This window comes from Rattus norvegicus, chromosome 6 (genome assembly GCF_036323735.1).
Source record: "Rattus norvegicus strain BN/NHsdMcwi chromosome 6, GRCr8, whole genome shotgun sequence".
NCBI classification, from domain to species: Eukaryota; Metazoa; Chordata; class Mammalia; order Rodentia; family Muridae; genus Rattus; species Rattus norvegicus.
In genome coordinates, this window is record NC_086024.1 from 26,759,787 (window position 1) to 26,780,624 (window position 20,838).

The window sequence follows — 20,838 nt, forward strand, 5'->3', positions numbered from 1 at the left end:
AAATTAAAATGATCCCATTGTTCTTGTCATAGTGTTATTGTCTAATCATCCCTTGGGCAGATGGGTAAAGAAAATATGGAGAAGGAGGAGGATGGCCAAACTTCTATTCTTCCCACTTCCTTTGCAGAATAGTCAATCAAGTCGAATGACAGTGTGTACTGCCAATAGCAAGGACCGAATTCTAAGGATGCCGAAAAATGTGTACATGGTTACCTGAAAATATTTTTTGTTTGTTTTTTCTTCCAGCACAGAATCTTCACAATTTGGTCAAGCTGAGCGTTCTTGATATGTCAGAAAATTATCTGGAAAAGGCCGGAAGTGAAGCTCTACAGGGACTGAGTAAGAAGAACGGCTTTGCCATACCACCTGCCTTTTACTGTGTGTGTGGGTGGTGAGCGGACCTCTGTGCCCATGCGTGCCTACTGATGCAGCGTTCTTAGGGAAAATGCTCAGCCCTATCTTAAACTGCTTTTAAAGAACATAAGCCCAGGCCTTTTTAAAAAGGCCAGACATTGGCTCTCAGCACCCACAGTCCACAAATACTTGTAACTCTGGTTCCAGAGAATCTGATGCCTTCTTCTGGCCTCTGTGGGTACCAGGCATATGGGTATAGATTCATAAATGCAGGCAAAACACTCAAACACAAAATGTTTTGTGTGTATGTGCACACTCGTGTGCAGGAGTGTAGGTGCCTGCGGAGGCCAGAAGAGAGTACTGGGTCTCCTGGAGCTGGAGTTACAGGGATTTTGTCACTGGGCATGGGTACTGAGAATGGAATGCGGGCTCTCTACAAGGATAGTACATGTTCTTACCTGTTGAACCATTTCCCCAAACCCAAGCCTGTGTCTTTTGAGCCATCAGTCATTGTACCTGAGGCTCCTCCAGTTTGCCAGTAGAAAGGCAGCCAGCGTGCGAAGCTGAAGGACTTAGTGATGACGCTTTTCTAGCCTCAGGCTCACCTTTCTTTTGCTTTATACACATATCATCAACTCAGCTATCCGAGGACTGCAAGATTCTTATGCTGTCCGGTTGCAGCAAGGGGCTATGCAAGAATTCTCAGATGAGCGCAACATTCAGAGATCTTGATTAATTTCATCTTTTTGAAAAAGAGTTTCACTCTGCAGCCTGGAGCTCTCTAAGAAGACAGGACGTTCTTTTTTTTTTTTTTTTTTTTTTGGTTCTTTTTTTCGGAGCTGGGGACCGAACCCAGGGCCTTGCGCTTCCTAGGTAAGTGCTCTACCACTGAGCTAAATCCCCAGCCCCAAGACAGGACGTTCTTGATCCATCTGCCTCTGCCTCTTGAATGTCGGTATCAAAAAGATCTTTATCCTGGTCATTTTGTTATAGGAAAATGAGGCAGGGGAGCGGCCATGCTCAAAGAGGCACCAGAAATACAGCAGAGGATCAAAAAGGTTCAGTGTATCAGGCTCAGTGGAGTTCTCTTTATGGCTCTGAGCAACTAACTGTACAGAGATGAAGGCTTCCCAGCATTGGTTTGGGTTTTTTAATTGGGTATTTTTTATTTACATCTCAAATGTTATCCCCTTTCCCAGCTTCCCTGTCCATAAATGCCCATCCCATCCCCCCTCTGCCTTCTTCTATGAGGGTGTTCCCCTCCCAGTCACCCACCCCTTCCCGCCTTCCCGCCCTGACATTCCCCTACTCTGGGGAGTTCTAGCCTTGGCAGGAACAAGGGCTTCTCCCATTGGTGCCCAACAAGGCCATCCTCTGCTACATATGCAGCTGGAGCCATGGGTCCCTCCATGTGTGCTCTTTGGATGGTGATTTCGTCTCTGGGAGCTCTGATTGGTTGGTATTGTTGGTCTTATGAGGTTGCAAACCCCTTCACCTCCTTCAGTCCTTTCTTTAACTCTTCCAATGGGGACCCCATTCTCAGTCCAATGGTTGGCTGTGAGCACCCACCTCAGTATTTGTCAGGCTCTGGCAGAGCTCTCAGGAGACAGCTATAGCAGGCTCCTGTCAGCCTGCACTTCTTGGCATCAGCAATGTCGTCTGGGTTTGGTGGCTCCAGCATTGGTTTTAACCATTACATCACCAGTAGGCTTAACTTTCTATCAAAGCCATATGGCAAAGATAAAAACAAGAAATCTAAGCCAGGAATGGTGGTGTACTCCTGTGACCCCAGCAAGTAAATAGTCAGGCAAGATCTCTGTAAGCCTGAGGCCAGCCTGGTCTCCATAGTGAGTTCCAGGCCAGTCACAGATTCATCTCAAAGAAAAGAGAAGGGTGGGGTGGGAGTAGAACATTTTTCTTTTTTATAATACAGGTTAACTGCAAGCAGCTGCTTTACCAGATAACTAAGTAACCATTTCTCCCCAGGTGGTCCTTGCCATTCTCTGTGTAGCCTTGGCTGTCCTGGACTAGCTCTGTATATCAGGCTGGTCTGGAACTCAGAGATCCCTTTGGCTCCTGCCGAGATTGAAGCTGTACACCACCATGCCTGGCTTATTTCCTCTTTTAATTTCACTGGAAAGATAAGATTTTTTTTTTTTCCGGAGCTGGGGACCGAACCCAGGGCCTTGTGCTTGCTAGGCAAGCGCTCTACCACTGAGCTAAATCCCCAACCCCAAGAGATAAGATTTTTAAAGTGTATAATAGCATGTGGGTATGACAGAATGGCAGACGTATGTCTGGGAGTCACTTCAGAAAAATACAGGTCAGGGGTAAGCCATCTAGTTCATGGTTTGTTGTTTACTGAAGGTTGGATTTTTAATAACCGTTACATAATGTTACAGTGTTTCTGTATTTGAGTATCTTTTGTAAAAGGGTAAAATAAAATAAAAAGGGTAAATTCTTATTAGAGATTAAGTAGCCTGCAGCGCCATGGAACATAAAGACCACCCTTCATCTGCATCCTGCTAGGTTGAGATGACGTCAGTCCTGAACTATTTTCTGTTTAAGTCGGCAGGCTTGGCGTGCTAGAACAGCTAAGCGCGTTGATGCTGCCTTGGTGCTGGGATGCGTACATCAGTCTGCCCAATCTGCTGAAGCAACTGGAGGGGACCCCAGGGCTTGTCAAACTTGGATTGAAAAACTGGAGGCTCAGAGACGAAGAGATTAGAAGTTTCGGTAGGTACACACAAACAGAGCCAAGGGGACACAGACTGACTCTAAGCAAAGCTTAGACTGGCCTTTAATCTCAGTCCTCGGGAGGCTGAGGCAGCCAGATCTCTCTCTGCCTTTACTCTGAGCCATCTCTCTTTCTCACAGGCCTCCTTTCTTAGTTATCAGGATCCTTTTTCTTCCTTTCCTTCTTTCTTTCTTTCTTTCTTTCTTTCTTTCTCTCTTTCTTTTTCAAGGTTTATTTATTTATTATATATAAGTACCCTGTAGCTGTCTTCAGACACACCAGAAGAGGGCATCAGATCTCATTACAGATGGTCCTGAGCCACCATGTGGCTGCTGGGATTTGAACTCAGGACCTCTGGAAGAGTAGTCGGGTGCTCTTAACCACTGAGCCATCTCTCCAGCCCAGGATCTTATTTCTATTGAATGTTAACCACTGGAAACAATGATTATTTTTGAAGGTTTTTGTCTTCCTTCTTATTCCCTACGTTGCCATGTGTTATACTTTTAATCTGTCTCCTAACGACACATGCATAAAATATGCTCTAGGGCCGCAGTGCTCGGAGGTGGACAGACGAAAAAAGAAATGGAAAAGGAGGCAATGGCTGTCCCCATGGATGCTGGAGGAGCCTTATTGTGGATAAAAGGAAAAGCAGTCAGTGGTAGAGTCAGGAGACTATCTGGGAGAGTCCAGAGTAAACTATGGCCCTGAGCAGGAGAGAGGGGGAGGGGAATGGAGAGAGCCGTGACCAAGAGGCCAGGAAATTTAAAACAAAACAAAACAAAACAAAACAACAACAACAACAACAACAACAAAACCAGAGTAGCCAAATGGCTGGCTAGATTATATAGGGAAGGGCCCCTGGAGGAAGGGCAGCCCACCTGGAGTTCAGGGTAAGGAATGGAGTATGGCGGCCATACCCAGGAACAGGTAGGGCCTGAGGGGTGCTGGAGAACCTGGAGAACCCGTTGGCCAGGTCTGCTTTGATCCTAGGCGCCTTAGTTGGCCATTTGTCCTGGTTTGGGGGCTAACAGTGGGAACTCAGAGAAGGAGTTTACATCATCAGCCCGTCCTCATGGATGAGTAATGCTAACTGCAGACAGCTTGAGACTTTGAGCCTGAGATTTGCTTGCTTTTTTCACCCCTGTCCTGCCTGGGGACAGACAGCAAGAAGGCCCTGACCAGATGTTAGTTCCTCCGCCCTGACCTTGCGTCAATACATTTCCGTTTGTTGTAAGTCAGCGAGCCTGTGGCACTCAGTTCCAGCATCAGGAAACAGGAAACAGACCTTTTCTTTGGTTCCTTTTCTGTGGGTGTTGATGCTTGGTCTTCTCTGTTGGCGTCTGATTCAGGCAGCTGTCGTTTTCCTATGTCAGAGTGAGGAGCAAGCTGATAGAAAGCCCTGTGTCTGAGGGAGAAGGGGACTTTAAAATATTTTTAATTTATGTGTGTGAGTGTTACCTGCATATCTGTGTGTGAACCACACACGTGCCTGGTATCCATAAAACCAGAAAGGGGGTGTGGAGGGGTTGCTGGAGAGATGACGCACTGGTCAAGAGCATGGCTGCTCTTCCAAAGGACAGTTCCCGGCACCACAACTGTCTGTAATTCTAACTCCAGGGGATCCAACACCCTAGCACAGACATATATGCAGGCAATATACCAATGCACATTTTTTTAAAAAGCCAGAAGAAAGTGTTGAACCCCTTGGCATTGGGCTTACAGATGATATGGGCCGTCATGTGGGTGCTGGGAACCAAATCCAGGCTCTCTGCAAGAGCAGTATGTGCTCTTAACACAGAGCCATTGCTCCAGACCCAGAGACGACTTTTTAAAAGATTTATTTATTTATTTAATGTATATGAGTACACTGTAGCTGTCTTCAGACACACCAGAAGAGGGCACCAAAACTCTTTACAGATGGTTGTGAGCCACCATGTGGGTGCTGGGAATTGAACTCAGGACCTCTGGAAGAGCAGTCAGTCTTAACCACTGAGCCATCTCTCCAGGCCCCCAGAGATGACTTCTGATTGGTTAGTTTTACTATTTGGGGTAGGAACCAGGCATGCCAGGTGGCTCTGCTTTGGAGTTTCTCCTGAGGAGCTTCCAGTCTTCTGGAGCATGTAAGACCAAGCACTAGTGTCTTGGGCGCAACGTGGGGTTGGAACGGGTACTGCCTTTGTGTGCTTTCTCTCAGGACCTCTGCCCCACCTCCCTGCCTGTCATCTAATTATTCATTAGAGTGTCTTCACACAAACCCAAAGTGACAGGGACAGAGTCTGTGGTACAGAGCAGATAATCAAATGTTTGCTGACTAAATGAATGGTGTCACAGTTTATTACTTAGGGCCTACTTCAGGGTGCCAGGTTTCAGGTTCCAGCTACCACAGTGGGGAAATTACGGGCAAGAGCTTGAGGAAGCTGGCTACACTACATCCACCTTCAGGGTGAGAGAACAATGAATACATTCAGGCTGTTCAGTTTTCTGGCTCCAGTCAGGGAATGATGCCACCGACAGTTAACACAATCAAGATAACCCCCGACAGCCCTGCCAAATGAGTCTAGGTTTGGTGACACTAAGAATTAACTCTAGGTGGCCTGACTCTGGCTCAGGTGAACTGAAGGGCAGAATCGGACAAGTTTAACCCAAAGCATATAGATTTAGCTGTTTGCATTCTCCACAGCCCACAGATAGCCAAGCTCCAAATACACAGCTTCTGTTCCTGTTGAATCTAGTTTGATCCATATTCAATTGGCAGAAAGCATGTCCTTGGACCATGAAAACCATCGCTTGTTTTTTTCGACCCCGTGCAATCACCCGGGAAACTCTTACTCAGTTAAGAACCTCAAACCGAAACGGGTAGCCACAGCCACAGAAACAGCTCTGTTCTCATCGGAGATCCACCGGGCTTTGACTTTTCTGTATCCCTACGGGGTAGTGAAAACAAGATGCTCTTTGGGGAGAAAGCCCACAGACTGGAAACAAAACAAAACAACAAAATATTTCGAATTCCTGATGTGTGGGGTATCACAACAGAGGTGGCAAAACAGGAAGGTGGGTTGTGAAGGCTGAGAGACCAGGAGGCGAGCACCACTGGGCCTGTCCAGCCGGGTGCAGACAGCATCAGCGAAGACCTGGCTGGACCACAGCCAACAGGAGCGAGAACTTCCTTCCCGCGCTGTAGTCCCCAGATGTGCAGTCCAAGCAGATGGGGCAGCTGCGCTCTGCAGCCTTCCCTGACAGATGTTATCTTCACCCCTTCATTCCTCGGATTTATTTTCAACTTCATGGTCATAGCTAGGTTACCAGCACGGGGGCATTTCAGCCAAGTGGGAAGAGACGAAAGAAAAAAAGTAAGCCGTGGGCTAATTCTTTTCAAAGTGACATGGAAGTCACGCTCCTCACTTTGGCTTCTATTTCATTTAGCAGCAAGGGAATGTGGGAGAGGAGTGGTCAGGGCTCTAGATTAGCAGTTTGTCTTCTAGCTAAGGAAGTTAAAGCACAGGAAAGAGGCCCAGGGATGGTCTCGGCAGCAGGTGGCACAGATAGAGGAATGGAGGTGTTCACTGGGAACGCCCACTTCCTCCACCACTCCCGATTACAGCCACCTAAACGGATGCTTCAGGCATCCGTTATCAAGGGCCTTAATACCCTAAACTCACAAAGGGGATGAAAACACTCCGGAGCAAGCACTGGGTGCAGCTGTGTCACACACATGCCCTTAGCAAACACACAGGCCACACAAATGCCAATTAATTCCCAGATCTCCTCACCGGGCAGGTTAGGACCCATGTGACAGATGTAACAAAGTCACACCTCGCGTGTGAGGTTTACTGGGGAGGGTGTACACAGAGGCTATGCAGATGAGAGCAAAGCAGGAGGGGCTGGAAGGTAGCGCATGCGCAGGGGGAGGATAGGCCATTCATGGCGATGGTAGGGATGTGTTATATCTCGGCAGCTAGTGATGATGTATCCTGATGTTGCTGAGTCCCAGGGGCAGGTGGTGGAGATGCCTGGTTGCTAACAGGGGAGTGGATCAACAGGCTTCCTGAAAGCAGCCAAGAGTACACTCAGTGCATACCTGGGTAAGCCTCAGTCCACACAGCTGGTTAGACAAGATGGCTGGTCGCTCGTTCTTATTTTGCAGGTAGGCTTAATTACAGATGACAATAGCTTTTGTTATTTGTCTGCTAACCTTTGTCATGGCCCTGATGAGGTTTTGTTTTTGTTTTTTTAGACAGTGTAAATGTAACTTTTATTCTCCGAAACAAGTGTCTCAGAGACTCCTTGCCTTTGTCTGCTAACTTAGGCCTATTCCTGGAAGCTTCTAGCCACCATACCGTCTTATCTAGGCCTAGAATGTTTTCAGCCTCTGAGACTCAGAGCTGAAAAAGCTCACTCTTGTCTTTCTGACTGGTTCAACTCAGTTGTTCTGGCTCAAACCCCTCCCCAAGCTGACTAATTCAGCCTAACTTCTCTTTCAGCATCTCCTGAATGGCTCTGCTTGCCTTCAAACTACCTCTAGCCATTTGTTCTCATTCTCTGGCTTGTTCTATCCTCATTTGTGCCTAGTTTGCTCTCTCTTCAACCCAAGTCTAATAGCTTCCCTTTCTTCTCTCTTTCTTTTTTAAAAAAAATTTATTATATATAAGTACACTGTAGCTGTCCCATTACAAGATGGTTGTAAGCCACCGTATGGTTGCTGGGAATTGAACTCAGGACCTCTGGAAGAGCAGTCAGTGCTCTTAACCACTGGGCCATCTCTCCAGCCCTCAAGGCATAGGCGCCACTTTCAAACAAACTTTGGTGCTTCCTTCCACAAATTGACTTTCCCTTCATTGTTTGGGATTAAAGGTGTGTGTTAGGGTTTTTAGCTGCACCATAACTAAAAACAGGTTTTTGCTGTTGCTTTCAGTAAATAACACAATCTGGGGTTTCACGTTGTGATCAGATATCCTGCAACAACAGCGTTAGCCCACTGTGTAGCTCAGGCTAGCCTGAACTTGCTATCCCCTGCCTCAGCCTCCCAGAGTTCTGGAATCAGATTTGTGCCATCTCAGAGGTCTGGTGTTGTCTGTGGGGACGGTACTGCTTTGTCAGAGAGCATCTCTTCCCACTTAGGAGTTCAAAGTGCAGCCAGGTGATGGTGGCGCCACCTCTCATCCCAGTACTTGGGAGGTAGAGGTAGGTGGACTTTGGAGTTTGAGGACAGCCCAGTGTACAGAGTGAGCTCCAGGGCAGCCAGGGCTAAATGAAGAAGTCCTGTTTCAAAACAAACAGGAAAAAAAAAGTGCAAACTGAATTTTGAACCCTCATCCTGTAAGGTTGTAACATCTCCCTCCCAATTTTAACGTCTAGCAAACCCCTCACTGCCAGTGCAGGCTGAGGCAGATTGTGCTGACTCGGGTCTGTGATTCTAACATTGTTTGAGGCTGGGGCACGTGGTGTGCAGTGAGTTTGAGGATAGCCTGAGCTATTTAGCAAAACCTTGTCTCAAACACCAACCCCCAAGAATTAAAATCTGCCTGTTCTTTCTTGCTTTTTATCTACTACAGGGTTTCTCTAGATAGCTTGGGCAGGCCTTGAATTCGCTTTTCTGTCCCTGACTCTCAGATACTGAGATCAGGTGTGTGTGTATGGTGAGGAGTTTTTTCCCCTCACACAACAGGATTCCCCCTATTCCAGGGCAGCAGCACAGGGCTTAGGGAAATAAGGAATGGGCAGCAGGGCCTGCTGTGTTCTGTGAATCAGAACCTCCACCACCTCCTTCAGGAAGGCTTAATTTCAGGGGCTGGAGGACCTCCTTGAATCCTCGTGCAAGGCTTTAAAGAAACAAAGCCCTCTAGACACTGGATGACTTTTGTTTACTTGAGTTTATAGTTAGGGATAGCCTACACCCAAAACAAGTAGCTTTATTTCTACAAACGCGAAAGGGCCTGGTATTGCTTTTTTAATTCCAGTTTTGAAAACTGGTCTGTTCTCTCTCCACCACTGGTGAAATGAGCCAGTTCAAGCCAGATTAGTTTATATTAAAGGCAGGTTTATTGGGAAGCTGCTCTCAGGAGAGCGAATTCATGGGCCCAAGGACCAAGGCTCGGAAAGGTGGGATGGGGTAGGAGAAAGGGGTACAAGAGCACATAGAGAGAAGAGGGGGGAGATTAGAGGCCAAAATGTCTAGATTATATAGAGAGGAGCCTCCGGGGGAAGGGCAGCCCAGCCCCTGGGCTGGAAAGTTCAAGGTTGGGGGCAGGGTATGATGTCAAGTAGGGACAGAGGGATGCTGGGAGAACCAGGAGGCCAGGTCTGCTTTGGTATGCAAGATATGCACCTCAGTCTCCTGCCCCAGGAGTCTGAAACCAAACAACTCCTTAATATCTTAACAGCATCTCTCATATCTCAATGATTAGTCAACATTCCATTTCCCCAGAGGAATGAGAGTAAGGTAAAATACTCATTCATGCTTGCCGGCTGCACTCTTGGAACATCGATGCTCTTAGGCTTTAGGAAACAGACTTTAAATATAACCAGCAGTCACAGAATGCCTTCAGGAACTCCTCCTTTCCAGGGCACAACACCGGTCTAACCATGGTCATTTTAAAATGGAAAAATTACTCAACGTGTGCATGTGTGTTTACAGAACTCATTTTAAATGCGGATTTCTTCCCATTAACACGTCTTTCTTCACCCAGGTGAATTTTTGGAGATGAATCCTCTGAGAGACTTGCAGCAGTTGGATTTAGCAGGACACGGTGTGAGCAGTGATGGATGGCTTTCTTTCATGGATGTGTTTGAGAATCTTAAGCAGTTGGTATTTTTTGACTTCGGCACTGAAGAGTTCTTACCAGACGCAGCGCTGGTGAGGAAACTCGGTCAAGTGTTATCTAAGCTAACTCTGCTGCAAGAGGCAAGGCTCACAGGCTGGGAGCTTGATGACTATGACATAAGTGTTATTAAAGGAACCTTTAAACTAGTGACTGCTTGATGTACCCCAAGCCACCAAATACTCCGGGGACTCTGCCACTTTCAGCGGATCATTAGAAACCACGCAGAAGCTCGGCTGCAGAGCTGGCTTAGGGGTTAAGAGCATTTGCTGCTCTTCCAGGGGACATAGGTTTGATTCGCAGCACCCACAAGGTGGCTCACAACCGTCTGTAACTCCAGTTCCAGGGGATCTAATGTCTTCTGATCTCTATGGGTACCCTGCAAGCAAAACACTCGTATACATTAAATAAAATGTTAAAATACTTGAAAAAGAGTCTTGGCTCCAATATGACCAAAAAAAGGAGAAACAACGGTCGTGCCAAAAAGGGCCGCAGCCATGTGCAGCCAATTCGCTGCACAAACTGCGCCCAGTGCGTGCCCAAGGATAAGGCCATTAAGAAGTTTGTCACTCGGAACATTGTAGAAGCTGCTGCAGTCAGGGACACATCTGAAGCAAGCGTCTTCGATGCTTAAGTGCTTCCCAAGCTCTATGTCGAGCTGCACTACTGCCTGAGCTGTGCCGTTCATAGCAAGGTCGTCAGGAATCGATCTCGTGAGGCCCGGAAGGACCGAACACCCCCACCACGATTCAGACCTGCTGGCGTTGCACCGCGACCTCCACCAAAGCCCATGTAAAGAGGTGATTTCATGAAGGCAGAAAGAAAAATACCATGGAAATATAAAACTGAAGTTATACTTTATGTGACCAAAAAAAAAATACTTAAAAAAAACCTTGAAGGAAGTCAAAGGAGAGGAAGGGGAAGGGACTTGAGAAATGAGTTTGGTTTCATCTCTGCTCACAGGACAATCTCCCTGCCCTTCTGCTGTGTGTTTGTGTTACCTGGCCCCAAGAATACTGGGCTATAAAACCTGTCCTTAGTAGAGGACCTGGCTTATACAGGCTCAACAAGTACCTGATAAATATGTGATAACTAAGTTACCATATATGCTATTTAATTCAGCTTGTTTAATTAAGACACTTAGGCACGTATAGAGTGCGTTCTCACATGGAAAGTGTTCTCAGATTTGAAAGAGGCGTTCTTAAAAAACCACACAAAACACTGATTTGTGTGTATGTGGTGTATATGCCATGTGTACCTGCAGGGGTCAAAGGACAATGTGTGGTATTAAGTGTCCTTGTCTGCTGAGCTGTCGACCAGCACCGAATGGGCATCTGTAGTCAAGCAAAACTTGGCGGTTTAAAAGCTGCTTAGTCAGAGGCTCGAAGCTCAGGATGTCTCTCCCAGGAGTTCATGGGATCACTGTGACTCCAGCTTTGACCTCAGAAACCAAGGACGAAAGGAAAGCTGTATCTTATTCTTTTGCACCCCACCGAGGTATGAGGGAGATCCTGCTCTAATCTTTTTGTCTATCACCCTCCAAAATAACCACCCCTCACATAAAGTCTAACGACAACAGAAAAACCTCTCTGGTCTAAAGATATAAAAATCCAGAGTCTGGGAGAGCCAGGGACAAACACGGAAAATGGAGTTAGCCTGCAGTTTGCCTTCTCCCTCCTCAAGGGTGCTGCTCTAGGTAGCACCTTGTCTCCATGTTGTGCTCATGTTAAAAAGAACTCTGGGTATAGAATCTACTTAGCAATCGGACATGATGTTGACAGATTTAATTACAAAATTTTAGATAATTTGCAAATCAACTCATTCCTTCTCCTCCCTAACTATACAGATGAGAGAGCTCAGAGATTAAATGACTTCCATGCCCATGATTACCAAGCTATTGATACAGAAGTACACCAGGATTGGAATAAAAAGTCTTTTTGCCTAGCCCAGTCATTAAGTCTGTTAAAAATACCTTGATTAAAATTTCCAGCTCTTCAATAAAATATATATTTGATATGTTTTGTTCATAAAACAAAAATTGAAAACTAGTCTACTAAAATGAACCCCAAATAAAAGAATGTGACCGTCCATGTTTATGTAATGTGTGCTCTGTCACTTCCTGCCATATGTTGTTTAAGCTCACTCAGAAGTTGCCGTGGAAGTCACAGGTCACACCCAAATGTGTTTGTCTCAAAGCATCCTCCAAGGCCCCCTTTCTGGGGATGGGCTGCACCCCTAACAGGGAGATAGGAGAACGAACAGCCCAAGAGTTAAAAACATGTCCTGGAGAGAAGCTAGGAGGTGAGCCATAACCAAGAGAGGCTGCTGTAGTTTCCCTAATGATAGAGCACGACCTGTCCTCGGAGGGAGACTGAGGCTGCATGCTCAGGCATGGGGAGCTCATCTGTGCAGAGGAAGCTCAGTCAGGAACTAGCTGGTCACCCTATCCTCCCCAACTGGTCTCTGTAGGACTTCGTGAGCCTCTGAGTAGATGACTTGATCTCTGTTGCTATCTGTTCTTTTACTTGGAAGCTTTCTTTGAAGAGACACTTTGCTCTGTCCAGGGTCCTGTCCTGCTGGCTGCTTCACAGGGCTTCCCTGGTAGGTTCCTGTCGGATGACCTGCTGTTCCCAATCCATTCTCTCACTGTTCATTCCTTGGCTTTATACTGGCTCACTACATTCGGAATGAACTATGTAGCTACAATGGCTATTGTAGGTCAATGGCCAATCGACTAAATGTGACCTAGAAGACTGGGCTTTTTCAACCTCATTCCACTTACCAAAGGTTTGGTATTTGGAACCAAAATCAGATGCTGGGAAGAGTGGACTGCGTTTGTCGACGGCTGTCCTCTATTCTCAGTGTTTCACTATAGTATACAAATTCACTACAATTGTAAAGGAAAAAACAAACCTTCATTCGAAACCTGCTACTTAAAATCTTGGGATATACTTCTATGGTGGCTCAAGACCTAAATCCCAGCATGTGAGAGACTGAGGCAGGAGGATTGTGGGTGTGAAGCCAGCCTGGTCTATGTGGCAAAACCCTGTTTCAAAAGACGAGTAATAATAATTAAATTGTGCTATGTAGTAGAATATGCCTCACGACTTCCAATAGAAACTTTTACTTTTTATTTAACAAATGATTCGGGAGGACCTCAAAAAAAATGCAGTAATTAGGCTTAAAAAAGCTATAAAAGAGATTTTACTTTTCAAATAGACACTAATGTTTTCATTTCCTTAGATGGGCACCATACATGAAGCATGTTTATAAATTGTACTGAAGGAATTATGAGTTTGTAGTAAGATACAGATCTACCCACCGCACGGCCAGAGTGTCACAGCGTTGGCGGTTACAAAGCAGCTGGCATTCAGACTTCTTGAAGGAGACCTATCTGACACACACCCATGACGTTTCAAAGACCTCACTGCCACAAGAATGTTTTACAAAAATATAGTTTATAGGTTTTATGAAATATGAACAAGCTTGGAATAATCTGACACATAAGTGGTTGAACAGTCAATGCAACTGGATGACTAAATACACTGGAAGGCAAGGAGTCGACACTCCCATAACAGTACGTTAAGAGTCCATCAGGGTCTTGGCTGTCCCATCCTGTTGATTCCGTACCTGCTTGGTATATGTGGGAAGGTGGGCCTCAATCCCTGACCTGCTCCAACTCCTGGAAACGCAAGTCCTTGGCTGAACATACTGCTGTATGGTGTGTGTCCACGATTAAGACCCAAACCATATGGCCTTGTCTGTGTGTTCAGAAGAATGACTGGGCTCACATTTTTCCCAGGCGTATTAAATGCAAACTCCGGAGGTGGGCTGCTGGGCTTGGCTGGGGTGGATGTGACAGGGGTCCTCTCATCATTGTTCTTTAAAAGAGGCATTGGGATTATGTGGTGGTCTGAGAAGTTTAGCACATTGGGTGCAACAGGCCCAGATGACAGGGCAGGCCTAATCCAGTCATCCTTGAAGATCTGAACAGTCAGAGTGGACACCAGCGTGCACAGCCTGTTGGTCACATGAGCAAGGACCATTTGTTCGTTTGCATCTCGTCGAATTCTTACATGCACTGATCCAGCCTACAATAGGAAAATCATAAAAGACTGCTTAGAATTACTATTATTATTTGATTTTTTTTTTTTTTTTTGAGACAGAATTTCTCTGTGTAGCTCTGGCTGTCCTGGAACTTGCTCTGTAAACCAGGCTGGCCTCCCACTCACGGAGATCTGAGATCTGTCCACCTCTAAGTCCCAAGTACTTGGTATTAAAGGTGCATGCCACCACAGTTGGCTTAAAAGACTTCTTAGAATTATAATACTAAGAATTCTGTTTTATTTATAATTTGGTACTTGGTGTTTTCTTTAAGATAAGAAAAAAACAGCATCTTGTTTGCTAAGTTACTGGTCCTTACTATGTGAAATGTTAATGAAATGATTTGTGACCCTTGAAAAGATGGACTAGAGATGAAGCACCATTCACAGAATGCACGCAAGACCCTGGCTTTGATTCCCGGCACCCCATAGAGCAGGCACAGCTGTGTCCGTCCGAGATACCAGCGTGGGGACAGCAGAGTGTGGGACTGCAGAAAGCTAGGGTTTCATTACAGTTGTGGAAGATTTGAGAAGACAACTGTGTCTGACCCAGAGCTCATAACTAAATAGAATTTCAAAAACCAGAAAAAGAGTCAGGGTATGGTGGTGCATGCCTTTGCTCCAAGAACTGAGAGGCAGAGGCAGGAGGATCTCAGAGAACTTGAGATCAGCCTGGGCTCAACTGATAGACCCTCATCTCACAATGTAAGTTACTTAGTGATAAGAAAGATACCTAACATCAACTCAGGCCTCTACACACTTACACACCTACACACACACACCCCATACACACACACACACACCCCCATACACACACACACATCCCATACACACACACACCATACACACACACCATACGCACACACACACATCCCCCCCACACACACATCCCCTATACACACACACCCCCCATACACACACATACACCCCCCACACACACACACACACACACACACACACACACACACACACACACACACACAGCAGCAGTTTTGAAATGCCCAGATGTCTCCGCACCCTACGGGCAGGTGTTAGAAACTCAGTGCTGTGGCACTTGTAAAGCTGCAGGCATGAGCTATGGACCTCTGAGCTCTGCAAGAGGGAGCACCGAGAAGAAAAGGAGACATCGACTGACCTAAAAACCCCAAAGTAGTTAGTGATAGCTACTGAATGGAAATCTTAGACAGGCAATCTGAGAAAGGCAGCCGAAACCAGAAGGGCTCTGGTACACTTCATGATGGGAGAGCACACTGGGTCTGCAATGAGACCTGCAGCTCTGCAGTAGCCCAAGCCCTGTGAGCTTGCAAAACTAACCAATCACAGCTCCCTTCGAGGACAGAGGCCCACACTAGGAACTGGGAAGAGAGTCCAAACAGCACAGCAGAGACAAAGGGTGGGGGAGGGTAGGTGTACAGGACCAGGGTCAGGAGAAAGACAACACCTCTTCATTAGAACCTCAAGCATTTGTAGGTACTGCCCTAATGTACTTAGCTTATATATACTACCACTCCGGTTCACAGTTCAGAAAGGCATAAAAACAAGTAACAGTCCAGGCATTTCATCCCAGCATCAGGAGCAGAGGCAGGTGGATCTCTGAATTCGAGGTCAGCCTGGTCTACACAGAGAGTTCCAGAACAGTCATGGCTACATACAGTGACCTGTCTTAAAAAAAAAATACAAAACAAAAAAACAAAAAACAGAACAAACAAAAAGGACATGTAAAGCAAGGTGACAGTGCTGGCCTAGACTGTCAGTATTCAGGAGGCTTGTAGGGCAAGGCTGGCCGGGCTACAAGAGTGAGTTCACGGGCAGCCTCGTGTGTGGGATGGGATGCTGTCTCCAAGAAAAACAAGCAAAAACATGTAGTAGGAGAGTGTTAATGACAGGGAAAACTATGAGGCAATAAGTCTTAGATGCAATTTCCACGCCTCCAACACAACAACAACAACAACAACAACAAAATGTCCAGTAGGTTTGAGATTAAATAAAAAAAGAAGAAAAGAAGAAAAAAGTTGCTTCAATCTCAAACTGAGGCTGTCAATATTTAGATGCCTCTCAACAGAAAGGAAAACCAAAGCTTCCATGATTAAAACTTAAAAGATTTATTTATTTGCTAGGTCCTCTGCAGGAGCAATGCTCTTAAACACTGAACCAACTCTCTAGCCCCCACCATGAAAAATTTAACAAAATGCTATTTAAGTTTTAAAAACCATGTTTAAATCATACTAAACTAACTTTTAGAAGACATACCAAGGAGCCAAATCCAAGGGTCCAAAAGTGTTCGTTTCGGACTTCTAACACCCCATCCAAGGTAGACACCTAATCAAACATAAAAGTTTATCAGTTACCTGCATTCGACAGAGCAATGCAGTAGTCCAAACACAGTACAGGCTGGCTGTCGCCTGGAAACAACTCAGCTGAACCCTGACCAAGGACAGGCAGTGGCTAGCAGAAGTCTCCGATGGCTCCTGTTTGACTGTTCAGTCCTGACCCAGGCTGTCCCATCCTTGGTCAGCGGCAGATTGCTCAGTGCTTTACAATTTATGGTGGTGTTTTTGAACAAGGTAAACATATTTATGACAGTCATTTCCGGTGCCAAGTTTCTTTTTAAGGTGTGTATGGGAGTGTACATGCGAACTGGTTGTTTTTTGCCCTGGATCTTCCAGTAACAAGCCTCTGTTTGAATGTAAGGCCATTGAGTAAATCCCAGGGCCATGAGGACAGAGGCAACAAAGATATGCTCAGGGCCAGGATTCAGCGTGAGACACAGCCAGCTGTGCTGGGAAAGTGGTCATTCGAAACTGATAGCCCAACCAACGATTGTTCTTCCTCATTAGTGGGTGGGCTTTCTAACAGGAGAAAATAACCTACAAACTGAGAATCTCAGTAGATTAACATGTACACTTGGACTTTCATTTTTAGTCAGAGTGAGAAAGATTATTCAGTTAATATGATGTCTTCTGACTGTTATCTTCTTTCTACATTTACTTCAAGTCAATTTGGCTTCTAAACTGAGCAGTTTCTGAAATTTCTCTGTGTTTGTCCTTGTGTTATAGCTTCTACTCTGTTAGCAGAATTCCCCTGGAAGAAAATTCTAATTGAATATATTATACATACCCACCCTTTTGTTTCTCTGACATAATTTTGAAAGATAATTTATTTACTATTTCAACTTACCTCTCTAATCAGTTTATCCAACTGACCAATAACATGAGGTGGTGTTGTCTAAAAAAATAAAATAAAATAAAACATGAATGGCCTAGGGAGAAATTAACTTTGCAATAATGGTTCTGATGCTCTCCCTAACATCCACAAATGGGTTTCCACAAGCCTTGACTTCTGACATGTCTTATGATTTAGGGAAGAGAGGTCTCACTGGCCTAAGAACATCATTAATAGGTCCACACACATTTTGTTTATTTGTTTGTTTGTTTGTTTGTTTGTTTTTGAGCCTGCCAGGAGCCTGCCCTGGCTTTTAGAATGAATGGAAGGAGGTGGGATTCAGCTTGTAACTCTCTCTTATTATTTTGTGCTAATACGTGCTGGTTTCTGACTACTCTACGGCTTAATGCTGCTGGCTTCTGGTAATAAATTCCTGCTGAAAGTAGCAGGGGATGAAGAAGGGGAAAAGGTCTAACTGCTAGGGCTCTTTTCTTTCTGGCTCAAGGACTTCTCTCTGTCCAGGAGAGAGGCTTAGAACACAGGCAATACTCACAGACATACACATACACTTTGGACAGGCTCAACTATATGTTTCATTAATTCTACAAGTGTTCATGCATACTTACGTATATACACAAATACTTACACATATATGTCTATACATACATATAGACAAACAGACATATACATATATATATATATATATATATATTTGGTGAATGAGACTGAGCCCCAAATGCCACACACATACATTTGGATGGATGGGGCAGAACCCACCCAGCCACTACCTTATTTCTTTTTCTTTCCTTTTTTTTTTTTTAGAGCTGGGGACCGAACCCAGGGCCCTGCGCTTGTTAGGCAAGCGCTCTACCGCTGAGCTAAATCCCCAACCCTGACTACCTTATTTCTTCTGGCCTTTTTATACTTTCTTAGACAAAACTCTATAGAAAATTACCTCATAGATAAAATGTTACTCAAAAGGGGAGTTATAGAAGGATGTTGATAATAAGTTCAAAGCAGTGTTTCATTCTCTAAGCTCATTATAAGCTCAAAGTAATAGTTTCACATGGCCTTTCTTTATCATAGTATACACCAATGGCTTCCTCCTTGGACCTGACCTAGAATCAATGTTTTCCTTGATTATAAATTTGTCCCAAGCCCATTTCTCTTTTTAGTGTAATTGTGAAGGCTCACTGTATTCCTTATTATTCAGCCTTTACTTACTATTCTGTGAGGCAGGGACACATTCTATTCTTGCTTCTAACTTTATTACAACTTTCTGGCAAAACAACCAAAACCGTTTCCTTAAATTTTCTCCTTAAAATGATTTGAATCAAACCAGAAATTCTCTAAAGTCATTAATTCTTCTGAACAGCATTAATTCGTGAAAGCTCATCTTCATGTTCATCTGAGGGAATCTGCTCAGTAGTGTGTGCCGATGCTCAGGCATCGTTAGGCTGTCATGTGACAGGAAAGGCAGCGCAGCAGCAAGGCGAAGCTGTCCCGGGATGAAGTCTCTGAGGACCCTGCCTTCTTAAAGCTCACCCAGCACAGGCTATACAAAATGGTGGCTCATCTCTAGAACACTCACTTGTGTGCTTTTAGCCTTTCCTAGATGGCTTCTGTCATGAACAAAAATAAAGGAGAAAACTGCTAAGAGTGGGAGGGGCTCCCAGGGAGGAAGACACCACACTCTTCCTCACAAAGAAGCTGCTTTCTCTAATCCAGTGAGACTTAAGGAACCAACCACCCAGTGATGATGGACAGCTCAGCAGTTAAGCCTGTGCACACGTGCTTACTGCTGCGGTGAGACACCCCTTTAGGAGGGATTCTGTGACTCCGAGACCAGCCTGGGCCACACAGTGAATTGCAGGACAGCGAAGGCAATGATGAAAGCATGACTCAAAAGAATCACAAACAACAAAACAGCAGCGCTTACTGCCTCTGCCTCTGGAGAGGACCAGAGTTAGGATCCCAGCAGCTACACAGAGACTCACAAGTTCCAGGACAGCCTGGGCTACACAGTGAAACACTGTCTCAAAAAGAAAAACCATAAATAAATGAATAAAGAAAGTGAAATTAAAAAAAATAAAATGAAGTAAAAAAGAACCAACCAACAAACAAAAAGTATGTAGAAACAGAACAGAAAGATTTCATTCAGGGCGCAGTACTTCATAAGGATTATGTAGCCTTTATTACTAAGAACAGGGCATACATGCACCTAGTTCTGGGAAGCCTGTTTATATTATTTTAATACCCAAACTGTCACTATGACGATCCAATGACAGGAAAAACAGCAGTAGTAAGCAGAGTACGCATAAAACCCAAGCATAGTTACCCAAGGAAATCAAATTTCTTGGGTAATACCATTTCTGCTGAGTTCAGAAATTATGGTCTGGCCTCACTGCTAAAGTCTCTTTTCACCTCTCTGCTAGAAGACACCCATGCGGGGAAGAGAACGCGCTCACAGTAAGAGTGTACCTCATGGAAACGAGCCTCACCTGGAGAAGCACCTTCCCACTGTACACACTCATGGGATACATGGTGCCAAATGTCATCAGGGCAATGGCGATCGCTGACGCAGTGTCTACAGCAAAGTAATTACTGCAAGGAAAATGGTTCACAATCTTAAATGTCGACTTACAATTTAATAATCTGCCAAAAATTAATTATCAAGAACAATTCTTAGAAAACCACCACACAGCTGCTACATCAAGAGAGCACCTTAAGGGTAGGGGAGGGGGGACAACACAACTCCAAAAAGTCAGCTTTTAGAACTTGTTCCTGTCAAACTTTAGTGGAAAATAACAGTCCTCTCAGTGTGAGGAGAGATGATCAGATCCTTTAAGTGTACCTGACACCAGAAAGACTGCAGACTTAAGTCAGAGACTTCAACTGATAAACTGACAGGAGACAAAGGACTTTCTGTGTTTCCAGTCATTTTGCACTCAGCAATTCTTGCATTAAAAACTCAGAACTAGCCTGGTGGTGTCAGTGCACATTTTTAATCCCAGCAGTCAGCAGGCAGAGGCAGGTAGATCTCGGAGTTCAAGGTTAGGTTGGTCTACAGAGTGACTTCTAGGACAGTCAGGGCTACACAGAGAAAGCCTGTCTCAAAAAGGCAAAACCAACAAGTAAAAAGTTTCAAAGTTTCCCAGGAATATACTATGGTGACATTGCAGCTGAGGGGCTACCTCACATCAGTTCTGAAGCTCTCCTAACCAGGCAGACACAATGCTAACTGCTACAAGCTGGATCTGAACACGTTCCTTCCCGCTATGCTTGGAATAAAACACTGTGTTTGCCACACAAGGAACATCACGCACACGAGAACCACAGTGTGGTACTCTGCACACTGGGCATGGCACACAGCAGTAGCCCAGCATTTGGGAGGTGAAAGTGCGGAAGATCCAGGGTTAAAGGTCAATCTTGGCTAAGTGGCAATTCCAGGTCCCCCTGGGCTACCTGAGACCTCCTTGTGAAAACCTAATAAATAAAGTAGTAGCCATGATCAAGTACAGGTCCCTAGAGGACATTACTGACAAACAGAATGTCTCCTAATGAGGCTACCAAGGTGGGGTAACTCAGAAAGGCCAGAGCTGGAGAGACGGCTCGACAGCTGAAAGCACCTGCAGCCTTCCCAGAAGACCTGGGCTCCAGGCCT

At 45.2% G+C, this 20,838-nt stretch overlaps 2 protein-coding genes across 10 annotated transcripts in view; one reads left to right on the forward strand and one right to left on the reverse strand.

Moving 5' to 3' along the window:
- The window catches only part of Nlrc4 (NLR family, CARD domain containing 4), a 28,126-nt gene extending 16,129 nt beyond the window's left edge, over window positions 1-11,997 (forward strand). The window contains exons 7-9 of one of the 6 annotated variants that reach the window (XM_008764491.4): window positions 247-339; window positions 2,923-3,090; window positions 9,778-11,997. In XM_008764491.4, the coding sequence (XP_008762713.1) occupies window positions 247-339; window positions 2,923-3,090; window positions 9,778-10,070 (554 nt within the window). In that variant the 3' untranslated portion in view covers window positions 10,071-11,997. Of the gene's footprint in view, window positions 1-246; window positions 2,590-2,922; window positions 3,091-9,777 lie in introns of those variants that run through there. The other 5 variants (NM_001309432.1, XR_592891.2, XR_010052054.1 and 2 more) reach the window with 5 other exon arrangements.
- A 1,020-nt stretch (window positions 11,998-13,017) lies between these two features.
- The window catches only part of Slc30a6 (solute carrier family 30 member 6), a 29,853-nt gene continuing 22,032 nt past the window's right edge, over window positions 13,018-20,838 (reverse strand). For 3 of the 4 annotated variants that reach the window (XM_039111896.2, XM_063261613.1, XM_039111898.2), the window contains 4 exons: window positions 19,676-19,778; window positions 17,190-17,237; window positions 16,263-16,331; window positions 13,351-14,000 (listed from right to left, as the gene is read on the reverse strand). In XM_039111896.2, coding sequence (XP_038967824.1) covers window positions 13,503-14,000; window positions 16,263-16,331; window positions 17,190-17,237; window positions 19,676-19,778 — 718 coding nt within the window. In that variant the 3' untranslated portion in view covers window positions 13,351-13,502. Of the gene's footprint in view, window positions 14,001-16,262; window positions 16,332-17,189; window positions 17,238-19,675; window positions 19,779-20,838 lie in introns of all 4 variants that reach the window. The other variant, NM_001277279.1, reaches the window with a different exon arrangement.